Source organism: Vulpes lagopus, chromosome 9 (genome assembly GCF_018345385.1).
Source record: "Vulpes lagopus strain Blue_001 chromosome 9, ASM1834538v1, whole genome shotgun sequence".
Lineage (NCBI taxonomy): Eukaryota > Metazoa > Chordata > Mammalia > Carnivora > Canidae > Vulpes > Vulpes lagopus.
Window position 1 is genome coordinate 8,918,271 of NC_054832.1, and position 25,365 is coordinate 8,943,635.

At 33.9% G+C, this 25,365-nt stretch overlaps 1 protein-coding gene across 2 annotated transcripts in view; it reads right to left on the reverse strand.

Annotated features, from left to right (window-relative positions):
• The window catches only part of PHF20L1 (PHD finger protein 20 like 1), a 78,291-nt gene that overhangs the window by 25,276 nt on the left and 27,650 nt on the right, over window positions 1–25,365 (reverse strand). Inside the window, exons 7-14 of one of the 2 annotated variants that reach the window (XM_041768502.1) lie at window positions 24,595–24,808; window positions 23,900–24,025; window positions 18,313–18,395; window positions 14,533–14,785; window positions 12,249–12,437; window positions 11,787–11,993; window positions 5,757–5,813; window positions 4,458–4,565 (exon numbers count right to left, since the gene is read on the reverse strand). In XM_041768502.1, the coding sequence (XP_041624436.1) occupies window positions 4,458–4,565; window positions 5,757–5,813; window positions 11,787–11,993; window positions 12,249–12,437; window positions 14,533–14,785; window positions 18,313–18,395; window positions 23,900–24,025; window positions 24,595–24,808 (1,237 nt within the window). Of the gene's footprint in view, window positions 1–4,457; window positions 4,566–5,756; window positions 5,814–11,786; window positions 11,994–12,248; window positions 12,438–14,532; window positions 14,786–18,306; window positions 18,396–23,899; window positions 24,026–24,594; window positions 24,809–25,365 lie in introns of those variants that run through there. The other variant, XM_041768501.1, reaches the window with a different exon arrangement.

The window sequence follows — 25,365 nt, forward strand, 5'->3', positions numbered from 1 at the left end:
CCACCATTTACTAGCATGTGGCTTAATCTTCACATGTTCGTGAAGTTCCCAATTTTCTCCATGTAATTAATTTCCAGTTTTATTTTATTGTGGCCAGACAAGATGCTTAAGAGGATTTCAATTCCCTTAAATTTATTACGATTTGTACTTTGTGGCCTAACATATGATCTAATATGGAAAATGTTCTATGTACACTTGACAAGAATGGGTATTCTTCTCCTTTGGGATAGAATGTTCCAATATATCTGTTAAGTCCATCTAGTCTATCATGTCATTTAAGGTGGTTTCCTTGTTGATTTTCTGGCTGGATACTCTATCCACTGATGTAAGTGGGATGTTAAAATCCCCTACTATTATTGCATTGCTACGTACATCTCCCTTTAGATCTGGCAATATTTGCTTTTTATATTTAGGTACTCCTATTTATAGGGTAATAAATATTTATGTTATACCCTCTTGTGGGACTGACCTCTTTATCACTATGTGGCATCTATCTTTGCCTCTTCTTATTGTCTATTTTATGATAGAAGTAGAGCTACTTCAGCTTCTTTCTGGCTTCCATCTCATGGAATATTTTTTCACTTTCTGGGATCCCTACAATATGAAAGTCCATCTGATGTTGTCCCATCAGGCCCTTAATCTACCCTTTTTTTTTTCTGCTCTAATTGGGTGTCCCATTGCCTCATCTTTGAGTTCATGGATCTTTACTCCTGCGTCATCTAGTTGTCCCTGAACCCCTCCCTCCTTAAGTGTAATTCTATAATCCTGTCTTGTCAAATTTTCAACCTTTTCCTTTATTAACACTTTTTGTTTGGAAATCCCTCTGTGCCCTCCAAGATCATAAAGATGTTTTCCTATACTGTGTTGTCTTTCAAAGTTATATAGTTTGGTCTTCCACACATTTCATCACTCATCAACCTGGAATTTATGGGTGCATATGGTATAAAGCAGGAATCCAATTTCATTTTTTTCTTCACCACATGGATTATAAATGTTCTTATACCATTTACTGAAAGGTTTATCCTTTACCTACTAATCTAAAAATGTCAGCTTTGTGTAAAACAAGTTTTGACATATGTATATGCTTTGGATTATCCTGTCCTTAATCAATACGTCTATTCTTCCAAATGCCTCACTGCCTTAAACTATAGCTGAATAGTTCTTTTTATTAAGATTGACTATTATTTTTGGCTTCTTACTCTTCCATTGTAAGTTGTAGAATCAGCATTGAATCTGTAGATTTACGTAGTATGAAGTGGCATCTTTTCAATACTGAATCTACTAACCAGTAAATACGAATTTTCTCCCATGCTTTAGGCTTCTTTAATGTTTCTAAATAAGGTTTTATAATCACGTAGTCATAATGTTGTTTTTTGAATATTAAGGACACACAGATGTATCAAATGGTTTTTGTACATATATAAAGATAGTAACGTTTGTTGTCTTTCATCTGTTACTGTGGAATTTCACTGATTTCTAAAATATTTTTTTAAACAATTTTTTTTTAATTAGGAAAACTTTACCCTCAACATGGGGCTCAAATTCACAACCCCAAGATCAAGAGTTGCATCTCCTGATTGAGCCAGCCAGGGACCCCCAATTTCCTAATGTCAAACCAAATTTGCATTCTGACCTTATGTGGTCATATGTTTTAATGCACCACTGAATTTAATTCTGTAACCTTTATTTATGTGTTCTGTATCTACGTCCATAAATGAGAAAAGCCTATGACTGTCCTTCCCCATACAGTTCTCTTCTGATTTTGAACAGTTATTTAAATAATGTAAAACGAATCTGGAGGTACATTAGTTTCCTAGGGCTGCTCCAACAAATCACCACAAATCTGCTGGATTAAAACAACAGAAGTTTATTCTCTCACAGTTCTGAAGGCCAGAAGTCCAAAATTCAGTGTCAACAGGGCCATTTCCCTTTGAAGTCTCTAGGGGCAAATTCTTCCTTACCTCTTGCAGTGTCTGGTAGCATGAGTGCCTTGGCTTGAGAATACAGCACTCAGATCACTGTCTGTGTCTCCTCAATGCCTTCTTCCCTGTGGATTCCCCATCATCCTCTCCCTTCCAATATACTAGCTGTTGGCTTTGGGTCCACTCTAAATCCCAGATGATCTCATTCTTAAATCATATTGGTAAAGATCCTATTCTAGAGTCACATTCACAGGTACAAAGGTTGGAAGCTGGACATATATTTTTGAGTGACACTACTCTCCCTATTACAGGAGTGTTGTCTCTTTTTCTAAATTCTGCAATAATTTATGTAAGTTTAGCATAGTCTACTCTTTTAATGTTTGGTAAAACTTGGCAGCAAAACATTTGGAGTCAGGACTTTAGCTCTGTGGCAAGATTTTAACATAATAATTAAATTTCCTTTCAGGTTTGAAGACTGTTCAGGTTTGTAACTTCTTCGTAAGTGAGTTTGGTGTCTGGCAATTATCCATATGCCATCTAAACTCTCAAGTTCATTGGCATAAAGCTGTTTACATTTTTCTTCATTTTAAGTCTAGAACATCTGTAATTATATTCCCTTTAGTTCCTAATGCTATTTACTTGTATGTTTTGTCTTTTTCCTTAACCAGTGTTCCTAGAGGTTTATCGACTTTATTAGTTTTCTACAAAAATTAATTTTATTTTTTATTCCTAGTATTTATTTTTTAGTTCACTAATTTCTACTCTTGTTTATTCTCTACTTCTACATTTTTGAGCTTCCTCATTTCTAACTTTTTAATTAGCTGGATGCTTAGCTGATTTTCAGCTTTCTTTTCTAATATAAATATGTATGGTGAGGGATCCCTGGGTGGCGCAGCGGTTCGGCGCCTGCCTTTGGCCCAGGGCGCGATCCTGGAGACCCGGGATCGAATCCCACATCGGGCTCCCGGTGCATGGAGCCTGCTTCTCCCTCTGCCTGTGACTCTGCCTCTCTCTCTCTCTCTGTGACTATCATAAATAAATAATAATAATAAAAAAAAAATATGTATGGTGACACATACTCTTCTTATAAAGGTTGCATTTTAGCTACATTCTCAAGTTTTGATATGTATCTTCATCATTTCATAAGCTCTTAATATCTTATTTACCTGCCCCCTGGTATTCAGTTGGTTAAGTGTCAGACCCTTGGTGTCAACTCAGGTCATAATCTCAGGGTCGTGAGATGGGAGCCCTGTGGCAGGCTGTGCGCTGGACTGCTGGAACCTGTTTAGGATTTTCTCTCTCCCTTTCCCTTCCCCCTCACCCACTTGAGCATGCTCTCTCTCCAAAAAAAAAAAAAAAAAAACAAAAGTTTTTTAAATTTTGTATCTAGGAACTAATAAAGTGATCTGAACCATTTAGTAGCCTATCTCGATAATGAATTTTCCTTTAATGACTATTTTATTTGATATAAATAGATCTACTCCAACTTTCCTTTAGGTTTGTATTTGCCCATAATTTTTTTCCATGCTTTTATTTTCAACATTGCTCTGTCCTCTCCATCCTTCTATTTAGAAGTCTTTTGAAAATAACCTATAACTGGATTTTTAAATTAATTATGATACTGTCTTACTGTAATTACAGATATATTTGGATTTATTTCTACCATCTTATTTTGTAATTTGTATTTTTCTTTTCTATTTTTTTCTTTGTATCACCTTCTTTTGGATGGTTTTTTCATTACATTTGCTTACTGTCTATTTTGGAAATTACACCCTATGCTTCCATTCTTTTAGTATCATGTTAGAAATTCTACAATGCTGATTTAACGTGTTAGAGTCTAAAAGCAATACATTTCTTTTACTCTTTCACAACAATACAAGACCTGAAAAACTGAAATACAAGCAGGTCTCTCTAAATGTACAAGCTATTACTATTGTCGTATATTTTTCTTCTCTGCCACTTTGTTTTTACCCATAAATCAAAATGATTTATATAATCAATGTGCAGACTTATTCACATATTTACACTTTCTTTGCTCATTATTTCTTCTGGCATCTCAAACCTTCCTTTGTCATCATTCTCCTTCAACCTTCAGGTACAGGATTAGAATATCCTTTACACAGGGTATTGACAGAAATCATTGTTTTTTCAAAAGTTCTCCCAGAAATATCTTTATTTCACATCCTCATTTTTGAAAGCTACTTCAAGGGACTGTAATTCTAGACTGAAAATAATTCCTTCAGTAGACTGAAGCACACCTGACAAGGGTATCCAGTCCACCATAATGTTGGAAATGAAAGACTCTAATCAGCTGCAATGATTAGTGTACAGATGGATTAATTTACAGACTATAGTAAACAGAGTTGCATATTTTCTAAATCAGCAAGACAAGGAAAAGCTATAGGGACTTCTCAAGTTCTCAAGATGGGGATCTTGTCCTGTCTTCACTTTGATGGAAGAACACAGAAAAACTGAAAGAATCTGAAAATTAAAAACAAACAAAACAAACAAAAATAACCACTTTAGCATACTTACCATGCTGCTTGGATTTCTTTTTCTTTTTCTTTTTCTTCTTCTGTTTTGGTTTGTAGTGATCTTTGTCTTTCTTCTCTTTTCTTTCCTTATCCTTTTCTTTTCTCTTACCTAAGTGACACAAGTGACAAAGTTAGCAATCATGATTGATCCTCAGTTGTTTTTCTGTGGTTAACCTAAAAGCAGCATTTATGTTTTAATCAGCTATTCCAGTCACCTGCCCAGTGGATGGATTCAATTAAACTGTTCCTGTCATGAGTCTGGAACTCCTGATTAGCTTATTGGGCTCTAAGAGGGGGTCTTCATTAGCAGTGTTGAGAAATCCCAACTCCTGACACCTTGAAGTTAACACAGACAGTAGTTAAAATCTTAAATGAGTAATATACTCAGTTCCCTGATGTGGCAAGAAATAAACTCCATAATTTAAGACCTGACTGAGGAGACTTAGCACTTCCCCACAGAATTTAATGAGAAAATATATTAGACTTAAAAAAGAACTTAATGAAATTTTTTCCTTTGGAAAAATAAAAAATTAAACCAATCCATAAATAATTCCTTCAGTCTGCCAATCCTTCCCAGTGTGTACAATTATGAAGGCTAATAACACAAAGCAAAAACTTATTTCATCAGACTAATTTTTTCCAAAATTTTAAAATACCTTTTTTCCAGTCATATGACTTTAAAGAAAACGAATGGGTGTGAAAGCAGTATCCTTGGGTACTTTACTTAAAATTGGTTTATCACATATAGTAACTACTGCTCCAACTCAGGATGATGTAGCCTACAATTTATCAAACATATTTAACCATATTCAGGGACCCAAGCTCCAGTTAGCTAGTCTATGGAATATTTAAGACTATCATCAATTATTGCAAAACTTTTCATCATTATAGCACAGAAGACAAAAAAAAAAAAAAAAGGCAGAAAACTCAGTAACCTTTCTATAAGGTCGGTAAAGAAGAAAGTCAGAAAAAAATATCACTATTTCAGTTCATCATCCATTCCCTAAGTCTCAACAGTATTACATGGTAGCTTATTTTTAAATAGCCATAACTGTAGAGATGTTCAAAAACACAAAATTCTCAAAGAAAGCCTTAGACTCCCTTGACAAAAAAGATACACATAAGATATTTACGTGTTTAAGAAATCCTGTATCTGGAGCTGAGTAACACTAATAAATACTAAAATAGAAGCTCACTTACACCTAAAAGAGCACTAATACATAAGAAGTAAGGGACAGACTATGTCCCCCCACTGCCAAGCCATCTAGTCTTTTGCTTAAAGATTACTTTCTGTTCATACCAAATGCTGTTGAGCTTTTTTCTTCCAATTTCACTTTTTTTTCTGTTTTCGATATTCCTGCAGTTTTAGGGGAAAAAAAGGTAAGTTTAGTCAGAAAAGTTTTAAAAGTATGGGACAATGTTTTACATTACAAGAGTTCACAACACCCTACTTCAGGCTCTTTTCTCCTAAAGCCCTACATCACTTTACCACCTGAACTAGTGACAAAGAAGTGGGGTTTCTTATGTCAAAAGACTGATAATTAAGGATAATTTTTATTCCTTCAGACTATCCACATTAAAATCCTGGGTACCTGTTTGGCCTTGAGCAAATCATGTAATCTTTCTTTTTCTTTTTTTTTTTTTTTTTTTCATGTAATCTTTCTGTTTAGTTTCCTTATTCACCAAATAGGAATGACTTTTTATCCTCACATTATTAGCATTATGTGAGTCTAAGTACATAAAGTGTTTAGACCAGTGCTGGAGGAATAATAAGTGCTTTCTTTCACTTTCTCCTCTGTGGTATGGTAATAATTGAAGACTACACCATTTCTAGAAATCGCACAAATATGGGTGCAAACACTTACAAAGTTTGACAAATGTACTGGGCAATCAGTAAAGATCTATTCTGCCTGTGACAATCCAGATGTTGAAATGCACCTTGGTGGTAAGTCCAACGTAATGTGCCCACTTCCGAGACACTTAAGACATGAATGCTACTCAGGTCATCCACATGAAATACTCAACTTTATATTAAAGTATACTGGTTTTCAACAATCTGTATAAGATTTTTAAACTAATACTTAATTTATGTTGCCTAAAATAAACTTGTACCTTTGAACTCCACAATGAGTGGATTGTTAGGTAATAATAAAAGCCAAAATATAATTATTTTACAAACCATTTTTGGTCTTTTTCTAAATGTAAAATACAAAAGCTCATTTATACCTTAAAAATATTCAACCTTCATGACATTTGGGTACTATTAACTCATAGTTAAACCAGTACACTTCATAATGGAATAGCTAACAGAGACATTTAACCAAGCTTCTCAACTCATATTCAACTGTTTCCAGTGCTAATATCTTAGGTGTATCTAAGATTAACCTAAGAAAAATATTATAGTGCATTTAAAATACAATTTCAGTCCATTATGCTTTAACACCACCTTTCACAAGATTTGTTGATTTTTAAGTCACTCTAATACAGAATCAAAAAGCTAGCATTTAATTCATCTTCAAATATTTTATAGAATTTAAACAAAAAAATACAAAAATATCACTCAATTTGAATTAAATGTTAATAAGGCTCTAATAAGTGAAGTTTCTTTTTTCTATTTTTTAAATTTATTTTTTATTGGTGTTCAATTGAAGTTTCAAATTAAGTAAAAATACTGATAAGCTTCCTTGACAAAAAAAAAAAAAAAAAAAAACTCTCATGACAAAAAAACAAAAGGAACATCAGCACAAAGAAATACAATTAAACTTCCTTATTATCAAGGCTGTCAAAGAACACAACACTTCCTTTAATAACTACTACCACACCATGAAAATTCTACATATCTGATGTTTTTTTCCTGAAAATGATGAGGACTTTACAAGACAATGAGAGAGGAGGTTCTGAGTCCTCAGAGGGTAGCAGACACCTCGAGCAGCTGCTGACTGTGATGTTTGCCTTGGAGGCCCCAACCCTCTGGAGCACTGAATCCAGGGTGATTCAGATGAAGACTGCCTTACTGGGCTGCCTTCATGCCCTGGATCCAGGTGTGGGATCCCTCAGGTACTTAGAGGACAAATAATATGAAGCGCTACGAAGTGCTCACTGCTCCAGAACACAGGTCAGCCCAATAGAAGAGAGACAATCACTCCCAGAGTGCTCCCACCTAGTCAGAAACGACTAGGTCTAGATAAAGTTTTCATGTGTTCTAGTGGTTCCCAAACTTTTATATTTCTTAACTGATAAACGTCAGAAGTGAAATTGAGAGACTGACAAAGGGTTGTGAACATTTTGTTAAGTTTATTAAAATAAATACTCATCTCTGCAGTGATGGCAGGACTTCTAAATAAAAAATATCTAAATAGAAAAATAACATAGATCTTTTTGAGAATTCAACAAGAGAAAAAAATAGTTTCATGAGAAGTTCACTATCTTATACTTATTTCGCCATGTGCTAGAATTTGGGAACCAAAGAATGAGGCTATCAGTTTATTGAATAGTGATTTTTAAATTTTACCATCAGAACATTTTCTTCAAACAAAATATAAGATAGTCCAATAAATAATACAAAAACAAAAAAAAATGAACAAAAACAAACAGAGCTATTTAAAGAGAGGTAGATCTCTGAGCCGCATCTGCTTGCATACAGCATAAAACCCAGCAATGCAGGGGGTTTCTCAAGCCCTTTCCAGTCTGCAAAATATCTGTAATTCCTCTGGCTAAAAACGAGGCTATCCCTGAGACTCTCCATGGAAACCCCAGGCTCTGTAGGAGCCATGAACATTTGGTGTGGGGGTGGAAGTAGATTACGGAGTCCCTGGTTGTAGTTTTGATTTGCAAAATTCTGGGGAAAAAAAAAATTGAAAAACTTAAAAACAAAAAGCCTTTTAAAAAAGGAAATGCAAAGTTAAGGTAAGACACTGGACTAAAACCCATCTATTTAAAGTTCCAGCACAGTGACACAGCACAGGCAAGCGGTCCACAAGTCAGAGCTTCTGTGATTATTACTGGCTCACCCTTCCATACACTGCGCTTGAGCTTCCATATCTTTTAACACCTTAAAGAGGTTAGAGGAATTCAGTATTTGTTACACATACAATCAGCAGATAAATAAGAAAATGAGCTAACATTTCCAGATAGTAACAAAACTAAGGTTCTATCCTCACCTAAAACTGCTTGGCTCTATTAGATAAAGCACTCTAATAATAAAATGAAAACAAAAGCATCAATTTTTACAAGGATACCAGTGAATTTTTGGGGGGGTGGGCCAATCTTCACCTCAATTAGTTACCATGTTGCCATGCTTCCCAGTGAAAGAATGTAGAAGGATTAGTATGAGCTCGTTATCTCTACAATTAAAAGTAAAGTTTTAACCTATTAAACCTACCTATTTAGGTATTTAACCTAAATACCTTTAACAGGTATATAATTTGGATAATCTCATCAATCCCCTACCATGACTTTTATACTCAGCTGTGTGCACATCTCTTCAACACACAAAAAATAAAAATCTAAGTCTGTTAAACTATTTCACAGCTCATGACTAACAACCTCACCATTCTAAACACCCCTAGAGTTTCAATTTGACAAAAATACCCCAGAAAATGTCTTTGATACAAGTTCTAGTATAATGCTTTCTACGGATGTTTAGAAATTCAAAGGTAACAAAATTTACTTTATAACAAAGATGGAAACTAACCAACCAACCAACCAACCAACCAACCAACCAACCAATCAACTAACCAACCAAACAGCATATATTAAAAAAGAAAGGGGGCAGCCCCAGTAGCTCAGCAGTTTAGCGCCGCCTTCAGCCCGGGGTGTAATCCTGGAGACCTGGGATCGAGTCCCACGTCGGGCTCCTTGCATGGAGCCTGCTTCTCCCTCTGCCTCTCTCTCTCTCTCTCTCTCTCTCTCTCTCTGTGCCTCTCATGAATAAACAAATAAAATCTTTAAAAAATAAAGAAAGAAGAAAAAGAAAGGAAGAAACAAACAAACAAAAACACCTGGTACTTTGACTCTTTGTGAAAGACTACTTTCAGACTTTCAGAAGGGGAGCAGAAGTCCAACAAAGACTGCAAAATATTTGAGAGAAGGCAAATAACAAAAATGTTAGGAGAGAAAAGCATGTAAACTACTCAGAATTTCAATGCAAGTCAGGCAGGCTCACAGAGTTTTAATAAAAAGATGTCCAATTAGAGTATGACCTGAATTCCACCACTTCCTCCAAAAATAAAAAATTAAAAGGGGTAATAGAAATAAATCAGAATCCCCATCACGCCACATTCAAACACTGTGACTGTGTTCAGCCCTCTAATAAATGGACTTTCAGTAATTAACATTTAAACCATGCATTTCCTTGATTTAAGCAATTGAAGTTACCAGCCGTTAGCACAACCAGATGACCCTCACTCTTCAACATATCTACAGATTCATCATCTTACAAATCTACTTTCTTACCATCCACTTTTCCAGAAAACTAACTTACTACTCTCAGTTTCTCAAAGTTATTTCCAAGACTTAAGAAGGAAAAGAATAGTATGCCTTCCCTCTCCCCAAAAAAGTTTTAACTATTATGAGAATCAGGAACCACAGTCATAATTAGCAGTATGTCCACAAATATGCTAGAAATTCTGGAAAAAGATTAGGCTAATGCTCGGATTAGAAGCAAAAACATTTGAATCAAGGATTCCCATTCCATACGCAATTACTACGTTGACATTTCAGGATATATAATCTAACATCACTCAGTTATTATATAGCTGTTTATATTGGTCTATGTTTCAGTTACCTTACCATTAGAATATTTGTATATGTATGTGTGTACACATTTAAATAAATACAATATTTTCTTTACAAAAGATTTACAGAAAATATAAATATTTTCAAATGCTCATATAAAAATAATTTCCCCAAAGGATATAGATTTTTCATTTTTTCCAATGCCACAAAAAACTCCAAATAATTAAAGAAATGAATAAGACCTTCATTAGGAAAAATATCTCAGAGAGTCAATGATAATTCAGAAATTTTGTGGGGAAAGGAAAAAAAAAAAATATCAACTACCCTATGTACAGAAGGAGCTTAGAAAAAGAGCCAAAAGGCAATGGATCAGATTTGGGAAATGAAAAATATTTTAAAGCCTATAAATCTTCAGAGTTGGGTACTCACTTTTAAAACAAAACACAGAAACAAAGTAACCTCAAACCTTACTGGTAAAATTAAACTGTAGAAAACTGTGTATTTAATATTACATTTTTACTTTGAAAGAAAGCAAAGGCAATAATCTAAAAAGTAAGTTACTTCAATCATTTTATTTTAGTATGTGCCACCATCAGAAAAGAACAATCTCTACTTTATGCTTAATCTAATGAGTTGATAAAGGGACCCCAGGGAAGTAGCTATTAAAACAATCACTCTTAATGCTCTCCACGGCAGATCAAGAAACAGTCTTAAATTTTTCCCATCTCTGAACTGACTTAATGCAGACTTTAACTCCAAATTAATTTACTAGAAGAACATTTGAAATTAGTATTCCCCTTTTTAAAATCATGTATATTCTTTGGATGAGCTTAAAATTCTGTAAAACTTCCAAATAAAACAATGTAACAATATTACAGTACCATAAAATTGTCTGCCAAATGTGTTATTGGCTGATTTTACACACTAGACTCCCAAAATAACATTATAACAAATGATATTTAAAATTGGGAGACTCTGCCTAGAAATATGAGATTACATTTAAGGTAAACAGTTAAATTTAAGCTATGTGTTCCTTAAATATTACATTCTATTAAATCCTTAAATCTAAGTTCTCATCCCATTAAATATTTTCTGGCTTTAAAACTAAGAACTTCGGGACACCTGGGTGGCTCAGCGGTTGAGCATCTGCCTTCGGCTCAGGGTGTGATCCTGGGATCTGGGATTGAGTCTGGCATCGGGCTCCTTGTGGGGAGCCTGCTTTTCCCTCTGCCTGTGTCTCTGCCTCTGTGTTTCTCATGAATAAATAAATAAAATCTTTAAAAAAAATAAAACCAAGAACTTCTGTAATTATTTTTAGCTCTAGCAATTCCTATTTTTTAGTAGAAACTTGAATTCAAGAAAGAAGCAAGGAGAAGGAAGTCAATTAAAGTGACAAAATGGGCAATCAGTCCAGGGAAGGTGATGGTAAATGGTCTCACAAAAGAACTTTTGACAGAGGAACCCCATCTCCCACAGAGGTTACATAAAAGTATCTATAAAGATGAATTACATATTAAGATAATGTAATTAAACATCAAAACGTCTATACCTTCTAACTGCAAGCCTAGCTACTTGTAAAATCAATCTTTTTTACCTGATGCTGTTGGAGCTCCTCTTCCATCAGCTATTGCTTTGGAAGAAGGATTTGTAAGCATCTGTGTGTCTTCCTTTTCTGCCCTGGGACATTCATTATGGTAAGCGGGATCTGGGGCTAGCGGTGCTGATACTTCTGAACCACAACTTAAGTCAAGAGGGAGACAAGGCCCCAGCTTCTCAAGTGACAAATGTGTAACATCAGGCACTATACAAAATAAAGAATGTAACAGAATATTATTAGCACAGATAAACTGGCTCAGTTAATATCAATGTGGATTAAAACGTTATCTAAGTTAAACAGTGCCTGGCACAACAAAAGGCACTCAATAAATATCTGTAGAGTAAATGAAGTGTTTCTAAGTCCATAAGATGCAAGAAGGAAAAAGAAGAAAATTTCTTAATGTTTTCATCATCTTTATCTCTTTCATATTTGGTTCTATAGGAAATTAATATACATTACCCTCTGGCACTGAAGACTCTTGCGGATTTTGAGAACTGATGGAGAATACTTTCCCATCAGTAGCTGGAGAGGGAGGAGAAACCTTTTCTACGGAATCATCAGGCATGGGCAAGGTGGCTAAACGTTGAGATCTTCTTCTCCGCTCACTATGCTTGAAAGGTCTAGGGGGGTTCACAGGCTGTGGAGAACCTAGAAAAAGATCTTCAATGTTCACGAAGCAGATACATGCCAGGATCATCTTATAATATTTAAGGAGATAAATGGGAAAAATGATTCAAACTCTGCCCTCTGATGTTGTAAGGTATCCACAAGGAACGGCATGTTCCAAAAGTAATCAAAGGCAAAAAACTGTGCCCTCACATTCACAAAAAGTTAATCCAAACTTCTAAAATCTAAAACCTACTAGAACCAAAAGAAAATAACATGAAACATTGATTTAGGTAGTTTCCCAAGTGACAGACTACAGTTATTTCTCTAATTGCAGATCATTGTGTTAGTTGCCATTCTTCCTTTGGGAAAATAGTCTCTGTATAGCTGAGATTTTTTTAAAAATTAAATATATATATATATATATATTTCGTTTGCTACATTACAAATCTAGAAACTCTAAGGGAAAAAAAGGCAGGGGGCATAGGTGACAAAGATCTGACATGCATTGTAGAGTTAGTGCTTTACTTGCCAAAATAAAACTAACGTAGATAAGTTTATCCCACCCTCATTCCCACAAATGGATTTTTAGAAAAGTAAGTTTGGGCCTGATTCATTAAAAAAAATTGAACACAAACAACATTTAATTACTTATTACAGGCAAATATTGAGGACTTTAAAAGAATATAACACTATTCTTGCCCTCATGTATTTTTTTTTTTTTAATAACTAACGTGGTGGGCCGATTAAACATCTTCTAGCTATATAACACAAGCCTGGAAATTTGTTTGTTTTTTAGCCTTTTAAGTTTTCTTCTACGTGGCATGTAAACGTGTTGGAAGAATTTAGAATAGGCAGGATTATACAGGCCAATATATTCATGTTAACTTAGAAGGAGGAAATAAGAATGGTCTTAAGAGGCTGATGCTTTGGGTATTTAAAAGTAATTTTACAAAAATCAAAATAAAAAAGACATGGTGGTAATTGAAAAGAAAAATGAAAAGAATAAAATTCAATTGCTGTAACATTGTGGCCATAATACCAAAATACAAAACAATTTCAAAATAAAATACTTATCAATGTCACGTGACATTGTGGTGCCTACTTACTGCCATCGTTTCATGATAAATGCCAAAATGAAATAAGCTTTATGAGGAAACAACTGAGTTTTTCTGTTCCATTCTTTCTACCCATTTATTAAAAAGAACAAAACCAAAACAAAAAAAGTACCAAAGCCTGCTCAAAATTTCAAAAATATGGTTTGGTAGAAAATATGGCAACTGAATGGAAGCGGAGGCAACTAACTATATTGGACTCATAAAAGTCTTCTCAATGCCAACATTTTTCACTGTGGAAGATACGATATGGAAGGGTTCATAAGAAAGTGTGTCTTACTCATTTACTCATCAGGATACTAATTCACTTGTATGAATTGCCAAAGGAAAGGGTCTTTTTATCCAGCGCCTTCCCACAATAACCGTTTTTCACTTGTCTCTAACTTGGAATACTAAACAGGAGAAACACTGGGTCATCTTCTTTTTATATATCCAGACCCATACTGGAAGGCTATTTTTAAAAAGACTAATAAGTTAACTACCCTGAGATTAGTGGTACTGAAACCATAAAATCTTTAAAAATATGATCAAGGAAGCATTCTTCTTCCTTCATTAGTAAGAATAAATTGAAATCTGCACTCCAAATCCCAGAACAAAAATGAATAAAATGTACCGCAGAGGGATACAGACAACTGGGGACAATAACTAGATCTATCCATAAGAATAGTCTTAGGAGTTGAGGAAAAAATATCCAATGTGAGTCTTTCTTATCTCTCTTTGTTTTGGTTTTTTGTAATGAATCAGGCCTCTCATTGTGCTTGGATTATTAATTGAGGATAGTCAAACTACAGTAAAAATTTGCATTATTAAATGGTAAGTCTTCTCAACCAGTAGTCTCTGTACAATAAATCAGAAATGTATATGCTTTTTGCCCTTGAAATAGTTTTAAGCCTTCTCTATCATATCCACTTAAGTTTGAATTTTTAAAAACCAACTTCATAAAAATACAATATAACTACAATCAAACTGTTTTTAATGTAGCTTATAGGATAAGTAACTATTTTTTAAAAATCTGTGCTCACTAGTTTTATTTATCACTGAAGAAGAAAGCTGAGATACAAGCGTCAAATCCTCGACTTGTATTAATTCTGGGGAAAGTGGTGATTTAGGGGGTTTTATACACCCAGAAGAATCTCCAGATTCATGTTTGCATTTCTTGCTGCGAGCCTTCCCTGAAGACAAAGTTGAGGATAACAGTGCAGGTTTCTGAGTGTTGGCAGAACTGCTAATGTCAGCTTCATTTTTTTTCTGACTTTGAGGTTTAGGTGAAATCGCCTGAATAAATAATAAAAAATTGATATTTTTATTTTGGTTTCTTCATTTTTTGTTCTTGTATTCTATTTTGATTGTTAAGCAACTTTAGTATCCAAAAACATTGTTAAGCAACATATAACATTTCTATTACAAATGAAAAACCAAAAAGAACCCCACAAATTATTAACTAAAAGTTGAATAGGCTATCTTTAAAGGGATGCTGTCGACTTTTAGTCTAAGTTTTAATTTGTAAAAATATATTATTCATAATATTCTCAGAATATAAAATGTTATCTTGATGGACAAATTATTTTCACAGTATTACATGAAATACATCTCATTTGAAACCGTAATTACTAACTACCTTAATAACAATTAGGTAAATAAAAAGCATTTTCTTTTTTTAGGGCAGTAGAAGAATACATTTAAAAGCTTCTGACTTTTAGATGTTTTCTTATAAAACAATCTCTATCAAATTGAATGCAGAGGTCTAAGTAGACAGTGTCCCTTTAAAGAAAGATCTCAACAGGAAAACAATGACCAAATTAACGAAACATTATCTTTAACTCATTTTAGTGCTGAAAGCTAGAGTTTCATAAGCATAGTGCATCATGAAATCAAAGCCACCAGCAATACAGAGTTAAAAGACTAAAAAACAATACAAAACAAGCAACAACAAAAAATAAAACCAAGGAGTAAAACCAAGTGTAAGTTAAAAACATTGGATTTAAAAACAAAATACGTCGCATTCTTAGATGAGAATTTTTACCTTCCTCCTGCCAACTGATACTTTTAAAAAAAAATTAGAACTTTGTCAGTTCTTTCATAAAGGATATCTTTATTCATTTGGCAGTAAAATTTCCTACCTATGTAGAAATAAATGTGAATGTGTCCAAAGACAACAGAGAATAGCCACATTGGATGGATTTACAATCTATGGTGTGGGAATGCCTATGCTCTATCTGTTTCTGACACACGTATCTGAGAGCAAAATAGGAGATACACTTTTTAAAAAATCTATACTAAGGTAGGCTTCTATCAAATAGAATCGAATTGCTAGCACTATGAACAATATGGTTTGTTCCCAGGAAACCTTTTTACTTCCTTTTCTTTTGTGAGGGATGACCATCAGGTCAGCAGTCTGCAGTTCTCTGGAATATGAAAGATCACTGTCTGGGGACCAAACAGCCTTCTGCTCCCACTAAACTACAAGGCACTCAAATTTAGGTGTACAGTTGGTATTACGTAGGGCATCTTTGGATGCCCTACAGATGGCATGCTGGACATACCACATAAAAGGGCTGGTGTCAAGTGTTCCATTCATTCAGTAGTCATCATTTCTATTCTTGAATTTACTCATTACACATGTGTATAAGTGCAGCTTATAATCATTTGAAAAAGTACTCCATAAATGGAAAGGATTCCTAGACTTATCATAAAAGGTGTTGCCAGAAAAGTAATTAGAGCCATTACTTGTAAATAAACAATTTTATTGTTCATCTTCACATATGTGAGAGACATCACTACAGCATCCAGTACTCTCGAGTTACAAAGTTATAAAACAAGATTTTAAAACTTAAATTAGTATCTTGATAAGGTGCTTAACTTCTAAACAAGGACAAATTAACATTTTTAAAAACTTACTGAATTATATGCATCTAATGCAGGTTTATCCAAAAGTAAATATAACATGACAATTCCCTAATACAATTAAATAATCTATAATTAATATCTGAGAATTGGGGTTCAAAACCACAGTTTGAATTTTTTAAAAGTGTAAATAAAGGAAATCCATTAGCACAGTAAGTTCTGGCTATAGGCCTGTTATCAATCTATGTCATGAATGACATTATTTTACTCATTAAGACAACAGAGGTTAGTGACAATCAATACCTCTCCTTTAAGTCTAGAGTTGATACCAATACTCGTAATTGAGAGTTTTATAACTCGGCTTTTTAACTTTGAAGCAGGGCAAACAGCATAAAAATTAAGAGTTTGGTTACAAAACATTTTCACAATGATATCAATCTGAATGACAGAAAATGAAGGAACAGTATTGTGTTCCTTAAAAATCTAAAATAATTTACAAAGTTTTCAGTAATGATTATTGGTCTCTTTGTTACAAAACTGGCAAGGACTCTCAAAAATATCTTCCTTATGCAAATAGAAACAGCCGAGTTACTCAATTCCTTTTTTCTTTTTTTTTACTCAATTTCAGAATGTTGTTGTCTGTACTTCTGACATGGGCACTGCCCTTTACGCTAACTTCCACATGTAATAAGTAATTTTCACAATCACATTCACCGCAGCAGGATTGTGCATAATGAAAGATTGACATTGTAATGAATTTTCCAGAAACATTTTATTACCCAAGTCCCTGATTTATTGCATTCTGAGAATATCATAAACAGTGGTGAAAATACAAAATATTGTTATTATCTGGGACGTTGAATATAGTGATACAGAGTAAAAAAAAAAAATCACTTAAAATTTGGTTGATATAACTGACAGTAACGGCAAAGACTTAACCGCTTGATGATCACAGAAAATCAGAAGGTATGATTCGCTGACATAGTAATCAATTTAAAAGACCATTGGTTTAATACAACATTAATGGAGGCACCAAAACAATGCACTGTTATCAAGTCAGGCCTAAAATAACCCTGAAAAACTCAATACAATATCAATTAAATTTGGACTATTTTTTAAAACGCATTAAGAGAAGAGCAAAAGATACTCATTTTAAAGTCTTCTTTATTAGGTTACTAATAAAGAAAATTAAATTAATACAAAAAGGATATATTAAAACTACATTAAGGCTCAGATTTTAAAACAGGAGAACCAAGGAAATCCAGTTATGGCTATTACTGTGTTCTTATAGTCGTACAGTGCCCAAGAAGTTAAGCCCTTAGAGAATGTAAAAGCATGCACAGTTCATTATGTACAGGTACTGTGGGAATCTGAAGGTAGCCAAGGCAAAATCTAGCAACTGCAACCTTCGCTTTTAAATTCCTCTATTAGGTGGTTTAAAGACAGACCCTTCATAGTTTTTAAAATTCTTTTTTTGTAGTTATTAAAATATACATCCTAGCAAAAATGTATGGCTCATTGATCAATTCATAAAACACATAGTCAGTCTAACAACACCAACTGTTACAATATAAAAGAAACTTCTTACAAAAGAAGCTTTATTAGATGTCAAAAACCCTGTTTTAACTCACAAATGAAAAGTATTTGTGTAAGGGTCTTTTTGTAAGCTAGTTAAAGGTGGTCCAGCTGGAAAGCTTATACCCTGGGATGCCTGTCTCCAGGCTTTCAAATGTTGGAGACAGGAGGCTTTAATGCCAGTCTACTGAAAACAAACACTAACGAAGTCTGTAGTTTATCTGTATGCCTGGGAGAAGGCAGAGTTAAAAATCTATCATCCACTCATTAGCTTCCTATTCCCATATCTGATCACAAGGGCAATTTCAATTACGCGGATACTATAGCTCCGTGACCACTCCAGTTGGGAACCTGGAAAACAATCAAATGCTACCGTTTCATACCTGCTCCAGCATTGGAGCTGTTTCACTGCGGTCTTCCTTTCTGTCAGCACCATCCACCCCAACAGCTTTGGATGCCAACAAACCTTGAGAAAAATTGTACAGAAATTGCTTATTAGAAAAATTAGTGACTTTCACTCTAAGTTTAATTTTCCCCCAAATTTTAGCAGCTGAAATCCCCCATCCTTCTTACTATACAGGAAGCAAACATTCTCAAAAGTTTACTTGTCAAAAGCACAAACACCCTTAATAATGACTCAAAGGACTAAATTGGAACTTGAAAGTTGCTCACACAATTAGTTTCCTGTAAAAACCACTGCTCCTCAGAGACATCCTTAAGAAACAACACACATATACATTTAGTCTATCGAAATTTTAGGTTCTATAGCTTAATGTCTAGAAACCTAAGATAGCTTTAATTAATACTCATAAATATGGCTTTGTCTATACAAGTGAAATACAGAGTTAATACTAAGGTCTGAGAAATCCTTCCAAACAACTGCAATATAAGATTCTGTCATTGTATTATGTGCTAAAGAAAGAAAACTACTCCCAACTTTTAATTCCACTTGGATTCTTTGACCTAAAGTTTTGTGGGTTAACCTCTATATCCCAATGTACCTTATCTTCTTAAAAATTGCCAAAAACACTGATGGGTCTGTTTTATGTGAACGGGAAAAATGTGTGGGCCCTTCCTGCATTTGAGCTTAATATTATAGCCTCATTCTAAAAATTATTAAATAATTTAGGAATTCCAGTGTTCTCCAATGTGTATCACTAATTCTCAATTTTAGAAACACAGTAAATCACCTGGAGTATATAAGTGAACTTTGCAAGACATTAAGACTCTGCCTTAAGTAAAGGTATTTACTTGGTCAAGATTCTTTGCAAAGCACCTGACAGATACCTTCAATGAAGCCAAGTTTATAATGCTTATATAATATAACAAGTATGTCTTTGCTTATAATCATTGGCACAAAAAAAGGTCACCAAAAATCATCTGTCATTTCAAAGTTGGCTACACAAAACCTCTGCTTCAAAGGAAGCATGTTTAACAATCGACAACAGTGAACGTACTGCAGCAATTATACCCCCAATACCACTGAAGCCATCTAGATAGCATAGTTAATAAGAGGAAAAAAGTGCTCCAACAAGCCACATAGCATTAAGCTATCCATGTGGCAACATCTCTTGACTTTTTCAGTAATAATTTCAAAGGCATTAAGTAATCTAAGTATGAATTCAAATATTAAAATCATATCCTTATAGTAGTACTAGAACCAAATGTTAAATTAGGAGAAAAGCACCTTTCCTTTATTGGTAAGTTGAATATCCAGCACCCAGAATTGTAATTTAAGATAGAAAAAGGATGAGTGTAAAACAATGATTTTGATACATCAATGACTGGTATTAAAAAATATATTTGGTCCAGTTTGAGATAACAATCTATACAGTTTGCTCACACAATATTAAGTATAGATTTAAATGGGGGGAAAATCCAACTTAGAAATAATTTTATAAAAAGCTTATAAACCATAAATTCAATCCTATTAACATCACTTCTGAACAGAGTTTTAGGTGACTGAAAGAGATATAGCACAGTATATTTCCTTAACACTTAAAACCATATTCACTGGTTTTTTTCTTCTCTAGCTAGTACTTTTGAGAATCACTAGTACTGAAATAAAAAGAAAAAATTAGGGAATGAAATTCTTTTGCAGGAAATAGAGTAGAGGTTCCACTTCTAAGGTTTATTCAAACAGGAAAAATATTTTGCTATTCAGTCTATTAAGCATATCTTACTTTGTTTCCTTTCATATAGGTGGTAGAAATACTTTTTAAATCTCATCAATACACAGAAGAGATCTCAAATCACAAAATTAAAAATAAGATACCACAAGTTTTAAAATAAAGAAAATAATTCAGACATACTCATGAATTTAAATTAGGATATTATAGACTCAATTAAGCAATTCCCACCAAATGGTTTGTGAAGAAAAAATAAAGCTTTGTAATGTTCTTATAAAAAGTAATGGGGCATTTAATAAAAACTATTCAAAATCAGATTAGAAAATACAATATGCGGCATCCAGAGAATTCAAACACATCCAATATGATCGATAAAAAGCTTTTGTATTTTATATACAAGCTATCTTACAGAAGAGGTACTAAGTACAAACAACAAAAGGGGACAAGAATAAAAGTCTTTGAGAGGTCTCTGATTACTGCTGCCTTTAAGCCTATACAAAAATCTGTTTTCTTGGCCTGCAAACATGCTGGGGAGAAATGTAAAACTCCTTAGAAAATTAGAAGTTATCTGCAAATGCTTATTAATTATCAATATGTCACTAACAGTTCCTCGTCCAGAAGAATGTATCTGTAATTATCTTAACAGAATGCAATTTGCAGTTTCAAGATTATTAAGAAAATATCAGGTAAAAGTAGAATATCTAATATTCATGAGTCCCACCCACAAAGTCACAATTTTTCAATACTGTATACTTCAGCTACAAAATATGTATCTGCCTCTGCTAATAGGAATGAATAGGACAGAGGCCAGAACACTCTGGAATGGTAAACGGGGAGGAAAGAAAGAGTAAAGTAGTTTAATTTGTGCTCTACTTTTCAACCAGGGATTCCAAAACACAACATTCTTGTGTTGTGGGAATAAGACAAATATTCTTGAATATTTGGGAATAAGAATCAAATATTCTTGAAATTATCATCAGTAACGTGTGAAAAAGAACCAAATATTCCTGAAATTATAAGAATAAGAATCAAAGAAGATTCTTAAAAGGGATTAAGAATCAAATATTCTTGAAATTATCATCAGTAATGTGTACTGGCCCATTCAAACCTGTGGGTTTTTTAAAATTATTTTTGAAATTCCTTAAGCTGTACAAACATATCTAAGCTGACTGAATCCTAGAAATTCCTAGAACTCCTAGAAACAAACCATGCACCAATTGCTGATGTTTCTTCCTTTGCTCCCTAGATATCTGTATTTTAAAATCTACTCAAATTCACCTGCAGTTTGCTTAGAATTTTGTCCCAAAGCATGGACTCTTCTTGAATCTCTCTGTAAAATTGTCAATTCTAAATCAGTATGCATAAAGTATGTAACTATCGATAAGGAACATTACATAATGAAAAATAAGTCTCTGAAAGCACATATATATGTGTGTGCAACTATCCTTCAATATGTCCTTATTTGGAAACTTCAAAAAAGCCATCTTACACTATTCCCTAGATAGAATTCAGATTTAGAGTCTCTATAGGGTATAACAGAAAGACAGTGAATATATCAATTAAATTTACCCAGTGGCTGGTCCATGTATTTCCAGCTAGAATGATTTAAAAAACAATTAAAATGGAGTGTGGGGAATACATCAGAGCAGGTTAAGATGCTGCCATGATCATAGCCCTATTCGTCTCAGCAGTAAAGGGACAAAAAGACAAGTGAGCTTGATAAATTTAAAATACACCATAATTCCATAACAAAATCACTATATTAGTTCTCATCTCTTTTTATGGTCTACAAATGAAATTTACTGCACAGAGGCAAGCCTGAGTTTCAACCAGTGAAGACAATCTTGTAAGATCTCTTATCCTTTCGCATGATATAGTCGTAAGGTGAACATGAAAATAAATGCAGAAAAATGAACTATTAAAAGAATCTTCATACATTCAAATCTTCTGAGTAAATAAAGGAAAAAAGTCATAATGGCTTCACATCTGTAAAATCTTACATTTTTCTACTGCTGCCAAACTATTACTTGTTCTTTTGAGACTCCCAAGGGGAAGTGAGGACAGAGTCCCTCCACACAAGGTGCAGGGTGTTACTAAGCAACCAGTATCAGAACTTCCTTGAGACACAGGGTAAAATGGTTTTCCCCACTATTGTCTTTTCAAGGCCATATGTAAATAATACATTGTTGTGCACTAAGCTGTTTTTTCTTCTTTTATTTCTTTAAACGTTGGGCTTCAACTTCTCGGTAAGGCATCTGTGAGAATAGACTGCCTGAAACTAAACACAGGTTATCCAGACTACAGGAAAACCCTGGAGGCTGGTAAGTAAGCTGGCAGTCACATGCTTCAGGGTCAAGTCGATCTCCCTTTGTCTCGGCCCCTCCAGTAGTGCTCTTTCAGTCTTGGTCTCACAGGAGTTGGAAGTGCTCTTCCTCTTCTGCCACTGTATGCAACCCTAGTTTCCATTCTGCTAGGGCCAAACGGAAGTCTCAAGCTGCCATTGTAACAATCACCTGGATAACATTTTTACTTTCTCCAAAGCTAACAGTTTCTAAGGAAAAGGTGGAATGGATGAATTCATTTGAAATATTTCCCTTCCTGGGGCCAAAAATATCCTTTATCAGAAAAAGGCACAAAAATACTATCAATGAATGGAAAGACTAAATATTCTCACCTGTTGAAATCAATTATAATCACTTAAGATGAACGTTAGATGAACAATGGCTCTAAAGAACCCTCTGCTGCAGAGTCATTTTTCAAAGGGCTTCTATTCTTCACAACATGGTCAACATGCCTAATTTACATTTATTCTTTGATCTGACAACGAAACCAAGCTTCTTCATATTATTTAAAAGAATACCAACAAAGGTTTATATAACTTTATTAGGCCAATGACACTAAAAACCACTTTGTCCTTAAATTAAGAACATATGACTAAATACTTAAAAGTATTTTAACTCCCCTTTAACACATACTCAGAAAAATTAAATATGTTTACAATTTTTTGAAAGACTAGAATCCTTAGGCTGAACAGGCCTTGGAAGTGATGGGGCCTAGTATGACTGGCCCTCCTTCAGATACTTGAATCTCTTCTCCTGTGAACACTAACCAGGCTAGGATTTCCAGAGTTTTCATCATCCTAACACTCTACTTCCTAAATTACAACAAAGCACAGAAAAGTAAGATGAAATTCTAAGGACCTACCTGAAGATAAGAAATATAAGAAACTTATAGAAGTACTTTTACTTAGGAATAACAAATTCAAGAACTGAATTTAATTCAGCATTCATCTTTCCAACCATATTTGCTAGTATCTTTTTTTTTTAAGGTTTTATTTTTTTAAGTAATCTCTACACCCAATGTGGGGCTTGAACCCACAACCCTGATATCAAGAATTGCATACTCCATGGACTAGGCCGGCCAGGCACCCCTAGTTGCTACCATCTTTAATGAGACTGGGCAAGAGTCAGAATGTTTGTATAATAATATTTAGAACCTCAGAGATTATGTCACCACAAGTTGACAAAAGCAAATAATTCAATGTTTACAGAAACTACTCCTACCACCAAGGTGATGTTAAAACTATGGAATTTTATCACATTTGATCCTATCAATCCTCACAACATCCCTGTGAGGTAGGTAGAAAACATGATAGTTTTCACATTTCACAAGAGAAAAAGCTGACATTGTTGGAGGATGCTGACCTTAAAGAATCATAAAGTAACTTTCTTGTTAACCAGCTTGTTACACTAAAACACAAGATACATTTTATTTTATTAAAAACAGACTACTCTAACCAAACCCTCCAGCCCCCACCACCAAAAGAATCATTGTAGTTTACCAGTAATCTTGTTAAGTCGAGCTCTCTTTGCCTGAAATGAGTTGCCTTGATTATTTTTCCTCTTGTTTGATAATGTGCTCTCTGGCTGTGGAAAGACCATCTTTGGAACGTTCTCTACATGAAGTCCTACTTTTAATAGAATACATATATGAGAGTTTATCTAGAATCCAAAGTTAAAACACATTTTTTTTTTAAAATAGCAAAATAGTAAAACTGCTTTGCATTTAATTTTTTTAACCTAGTGCTTGACATAGAACTTTAAAAAACACAAATTTCTCCAGACTGGTATATTAGAAATGAAAAACTACTAAGCAGTTATTTCTTTAGGAAAGAAAAGCAGAAAGAAAATGACTCACTGCTTTTTCCATATTATATATTAAAATACATGCAGAAGCACTTAAAAAGTTAAAGAAAAAAAACACAAAACAAAAAACCCAAAGTTTACTAAACACGAATTTAAAAGTCAAAATCTGAACTCCTTTCTATTCATGAATACTGAAGTCACCCATTATCCAGTACCCATATTAGACCGGTAATCTTCAGCCGTGTTAAGATGCTACAGAAGTTAACCATTCATGCTAGGGAAGAGCCCAATCATTCAACCATACCCTCAAATAGGTAGCTAAGGGGTCTGGCTTACTCTCTAAGTGAGTTTACCCTGCCACAAGGAATGAACATAAGAACATATTTTGTACCAAATGTTTCACTAGATGTGGGCAGATCTTCCTTCTTCTCAACTTCTGCAGAAGCTATAGAAGTTGAAGTCTCTTCCTTCTTTGAAGGTACTTTAAACCATTTCCTCTCATCTTTCTCTTTCTCTTTATTGCTGTTGGCGCTGGTGCGAGGCTTGTTCCCTGTTTTATTCTTGGCTGCAGCTGCAGCAGCTGCTTTGACTAAAGCTATCCAATCCTCCAAAGGAAAAACACAAAACGTGAAGTATTAAAAATTAATCAAAATTTAATTACACTAATGAATAAAAACATCTCACATTTTCAAAGCTACTCTCGCACGCAGACAAATATAAAAGTTGAATTAATTCTATTTACAAGATAAATCATCCACATGGTAATTATCAAATTTAATGATCTAATGGGTTAGTTGGATTGTATAACCTTACATAAAATTGGAAAATATTTAGTAACAAATATTCCTTTGATCTACTTTCACTGAAATAAAATCTAAAATAATAGAGGAAACCCTTTAAACAAATACAGAACACTTCATGACGTTGTCTTAGTACTTGAAATTCAAATGGCAAATTGCATTTCTTTTCTGAATACAACCAACCTTAAAAGAAGTTAGAGAAAAGTGCTTTTGTTGCAATCCTATAAAGATTAAAAGAAATGTACTCCCACTGAACAAATTACTATTCCTCGTTAGGAAGAATGTACCACTCACAGTATGGTCAACTTCATAAAATTCAAGATATGATTTTATTAATTTTTAAAGCTTTGAAAGTTTGGACA